The 4,413-nt window shown below is 36.0% G+C and overlaps 1 protein-coding gene across 3 annotated transcripts in view; it reads right to left on the bottom strand.

The window, feature by feature from the left end:
- The window catches only part of LOC107643223 (IQ domain-containing protein IQM4), a 3,464-nt gene continuing 370 nt past the window's right edge, over positions 1,320-4,413 (bottom strand). The window contains exons 2-8 of one of the 3 annotated variants that reach the window (XM_021107355.1): positions 4,340-4,397; positions 3,617-4,263; positions 3,448-3,536; positions 3,268-3,355; positions 2,683-2,913; positions 2,430-2,531; positions 1,320-1,943 (exon numbers count right to left, since the gene is read on the bottom strand). In XM_021107355.1, the coding sequence (XP_020963014.1) occupies positions 1,542-1,943; positions 2,430-2,531; positions 2,683-2,913; positions 3,268-3,355; positions 3,448-3,536; positions 3,617-4,252 (1,548 nt within the window). In that variant the 5' untranslated portion in view covers positions 4,253-4,263; positions 4,340-4,397 and the 3' untranslated portion in view covers positions 1,320-1,541. Of the gene's footprint in view, positions 1,998-2,392; positions 2,532-2,682; positions 2,914-3,267; positions 3,356-3,447; positions 3,537-3,616; positions 4,264-4,339 lie in introns of all 3 variants that reach the window. The other 2 variants (XM_016346817.2, XM_021107360.1) reach the window with 2 other exon arrangements.

Below are 4,413 nucleotides of genomic sequence, written 5' to 3'. Positions count from 1 at the left end.
GTTACCAACACGAGGTTCCATTCACGAGAGAGAGAGAGAGAGAGAGAGAGAGAGAGGAGTATGGAACCCTAAGCTAAATAGTAGTAATTAAGAACCCTAATTCTGAAAAAGTAAAGTCGTCAAATGACATCCATAGTCAGAACCCGGAGCTACCAACTCGTCAATCTAGCAGAAGAGGGGAAAAAAAAAGGAATGATAGGGTATGGTACGGTGTGAGATCTAGGCTCACGGATATTTCGAATTGACGGTGAAATTGTAACAGAAACAGTGAGTTAAAGATAAGAAAAAGGATGGAGAGTGAAAAATTGTAGGGTTAGGTCAAAAGAAAAGTGAGAAACTAAGAAGAAGAAGAAGAAGAAGAAGAAGAGTGTGGTGTTTCTCTCTCTTGCATTATGTTATGGACCTTCAAGTTTGATTCAGTGCAACCAACACCATTCTTGCAACCGTCCCTTCTTTTCTTCCTCTTTTCATTTTCGAAGGACCGAATGCGTGTCCACGCGTGTTCCGTACGCACTGCTCACACACGGAACAAGCTTTTCGCGCTGGTGCCCACTGTCACGTGATCTCACGGAGCGTAATTCCCACGTGACGTTATTGCGGGTACGATGTAACTGTCGTTTTGGTCATCTTTATTTTATTTTCTTTTTTTCAAAATTCAAATTTTTAAATTAAATTAAAAATTTTGAAATTTTTTTTTTTACCAAAAATAAGAGATTCAAATCCGCAACCTTTTAATTGAGTATGGAGAGACTATATCATTTGAGCTATTACTCATTGACAATTTTAAAATTGTATTTGGCTAAGAGGTGGCAAATAATTTCAATATCAGGTGCCTGTCAAAATAATTAAAAATGAAAGGTCATATAATTTTGGCGAATGGTAAGAGTAGTAAATTAATTGTACTCTAGCTTCTATATATTGAGCATTTATACTCATCCACGTGTATTGTTGTGTTGATATTTTTGGTTTTGAACTATATATAGTGGCAGTGATGATTTTTTCTATGTTATTAATAGATTTTGTGAATGATATCCGCAGGAGAATAATTATGTCTTGGAGTATTGGGACAGGTACAAGCTCATTGGACGAAGGAATTTGAGTGTGTTTCAGGGGAAGTGCATATTGCCAAATTTGTACAAAAATTCGTTGTTATTTACTTTCGTACAAGTTAATTTCTTCTTTCATCATACTTATCGTTTATTTATTTACTTTATTTTATTGAAATTAACAGCTTAAGATGTCTATAAAAACGTAACACGAATTGTTTAAAAACTTTAAATGTCTTTATGAAGCACAAGAACAAATTTGGTCAACATAATGTAAAGAATGAACAAATTGGTTCTCTGTTTCTTTCTGGCTTCCCAAAAAACAATGAGAAAAAAAAAATGGGTGAAGCATCCAATGTGCCACGCTAAATCCAATCCTAAGAAATATTAATACAAATTCTTACATTAAAATGAAAAAAGAAATAAAGAATGAAAGAAGATTTGTGGTTAGTTCCTCTACTCTCATCCACCAAGATTTCTCAGTTTTATTGGGCCTTAACTTGCAGCTGGGATTGGGTTTCTTGGGCTTGGTAATCCCATATATGCAAGCCTAGGGGACATTCTAACTTTTGGGCTGGGCCTAGGTGATGGAATTGGGCCATAGTTAGTAACGCGTGAAGAAGTGGGCCTTGGAGACAAATGGACATGCTCCAACGCTCTTGATTGAAGGTGTCCAGGGTAGTCACGCACACACCCAATACGAGGCCCAGCCCCAGTTGACCACTTGCAAGACAACCTCTTTGAGAGGTTTAATATTTGGCCACCCTCCTTATTGGTTGGTACAATGTTGCTCTCATTCTCATTATTAATTGCAGTTGTAGCAGGTACTGATTGTGATTGGTTAGTGAATGAATTAGTCCCAATCAGTGATGGAGTATCATCATCTATTGCACATCTCTGCATAAACCCAAAACAACATAATCTAGTAAGTGACATGTCCAATTTTTTTTTACAGGTAGTGTTTGATAGAGAAATAGAGACGAAAAAATTGAGATTAATAGACATAGATTAAAAGACAGAAATTGAAATAAATCTCAGTATTCTGTTTAGTGTAAAATGGGAGACAGAAATTGAAACAAGAATAAAATTCTAATTTAATTTGCACAAAAGGTAAAATTGGAATTAATTAACTGAAATGAGGGTATTTTAAGTATAAAATGTTATTAAAGTTTCAGTCTTCATCTCTAAAAATTTTAGTCTCCTGTGTCTCCACTTTTTGGAAGTACTGAAATACTGAAATTTTAAAGACAGAGACAGAAATTTTAATACCAGTCTCTAAACTAACAAACATGATACTGAGTCTCGGTCTCTCAGTCTCTGTCTCAGTACCTCAAAACAAATGCTACCTTAAGTCGCAACAACCAATCATGAATCAATACATACCTTCACATTGGATAGGTCTACATTGTTGTCTTCAAGAAAGCTTATGAACTCTTTGAAGTTCTCTTCAGTAGGGTGGTAGTGACCACTATAAGGCCAAATTGCCTGTAATGTGTACAATATGTCAGAAATTTTCTTATTCTAACAGAACAGTTGTCTTCATGCGAAGATATTAGTTGAGAATCGTTAAATTCTTACTATTATCTAGATGTATGCAACTTTTCACCTTAATAAAATCATGTATGTATGTATGTACCTCAAGGACACCGCGACGAGCAACTAATCTGCCAGCTGCTGTGGTGGCACCACCAGAAAGAAAGCTTGAGTGCTGAAAGGTACCCTTTTGTTTTCTTCCAACATACAAAGACCTTGTGGTGCTCAAAACAAATATCCATTTTGACTTTTCATCAGTATCCACAACTCTCCCATCTTGTTTGTACACAAGCTTCCCATTCTCAACAATCACTTCATATTCTTCCCTTTCATTCTGCAACAATCAATCAACACCCAATGTTAGATCATACCATACACTTAAACTTCATATGCTCTAATAAGTATTGTTATGAATTTATTAAATTATTCTTCTACCTTAACCCATGACAAAAAAAATGAAAAAATAAGCGCGTAGAGCGCAATAAGATTGATCTTTAGAGGGCGCGTAGAGCGCGATAAGAGTGCAGATGGAACTGATAAAACAGAATGCAGATTAAATTGTTGAAACAGAATGTGTAATTGAATTTATGTATTCTGTTAGGCTGAATTTCTGGGCCATAAGACTTCTTTATTATTGTCATGGATTAAGGTGGAAGAATAGTTTAATAGAATTAATTAACAAACTCACAGGTCCAAGATACTTGATGCACTGGCGTTGCAGAGTGGTCCTTGGACATTTCTCAAGATTTATTTCCTTGCCATCTCCAATATCCAACCTGCATAATTGCATATCCATATACAAGCTTAGAATACACCACTCTTCTCTCCTAATGAATATGATGAATGGGGAATAAACAAGAGAGTTTACCAGTAGAAAAATGGCTGAGTGCTCTGGCTTTCAAACCAAATATCATAGTATATGTGTAGATTATGTCCATAGCGATGACGAGGGTCAATCTGTAACACAAGAAGTATACGTGTAAATTATTTAACGTTTCTCAACTATCAACTTCACATTAAAAAAATAAGTAACTTACAGCTTCAAGCCAATGTTGAAGTGCTAATTTTTGTGCCTTTTCATCCTTGGATAAACCTTTTCCAACCTTAGCAGCTCTTGTTCTAGCCCTTGCCCACCTTGACACAGCGGTTTCCGGCTTCTCCACATCAAAAAAGGAAACTGAACTTCTCTTGAGAGCAGCAAAATCCAAAGCCTTCCACCATAGCTCCTCAACAACAACTGCACAATCTGCAAGGTTTCTTCTAGTGCGGTAACTCTTATACACTTTTTGGAGTTTTGTTGCAGCAGCATCAAGTTCACTCACTGGCCTAGGTGAAGAGAAAACCACTTCCTGAGGCAGAGAAAGCAGAGGAACTTCTCTCTTAACAATGGAAGAAGAAGAATCATGATCCATTTTCTCCTCCTTATGTTGAACAAAGGAGTAGCTTCTTTCAAGAACCACATTCTGGGGTCTGTGTTCCCTCAAACGCCTTGAACGTGTGACATTATTAGAATCAGAATCATCAGCTTCTCTTTTGTTGAAGCTTGATGATGCTCTCAGAATCAAAGCTCCATCTTTGGAAGCAAAAGTGATGTTGAAAGGTACATCAATGAGTGAAGAGTATGTAACAACTTCTTCCCAAGCCGATTGGAGTAATGAAAGTGATAATCCCATATATAATTTAGCTGCAGAAAATTAAAAATCTTAGACTCCAAAATCCAAATCAAACAGATGAAATGAAATACAGAACAAATGCATTACCTTTCTTATGTTATGTTAATATTGTTGCTGAATATGATTGTGTGTATTGATATATATATATATATATATATAGA

This window comes from Arachis ipaensis, chromosome B01 (genome assembly GCF_000816755.2).
Source record: "Arachis ipaensis cultivar K30076 chromosome B01, Araip1.1, whole genome shotgun sequence".
In the NCBI taxonomy this organism is placed as follows: domain Eukaryota; kingdom Viridiplantae; phylum Streptophyta; class Magnoliopsida; order Fabales; family Fabaceae; genus Arachis; species Arachis ipaensis.
Note: the sequence above shows the minus strand (reverse complement) of the source record. Positions and strands in the feature narration are given on the sequence as shown.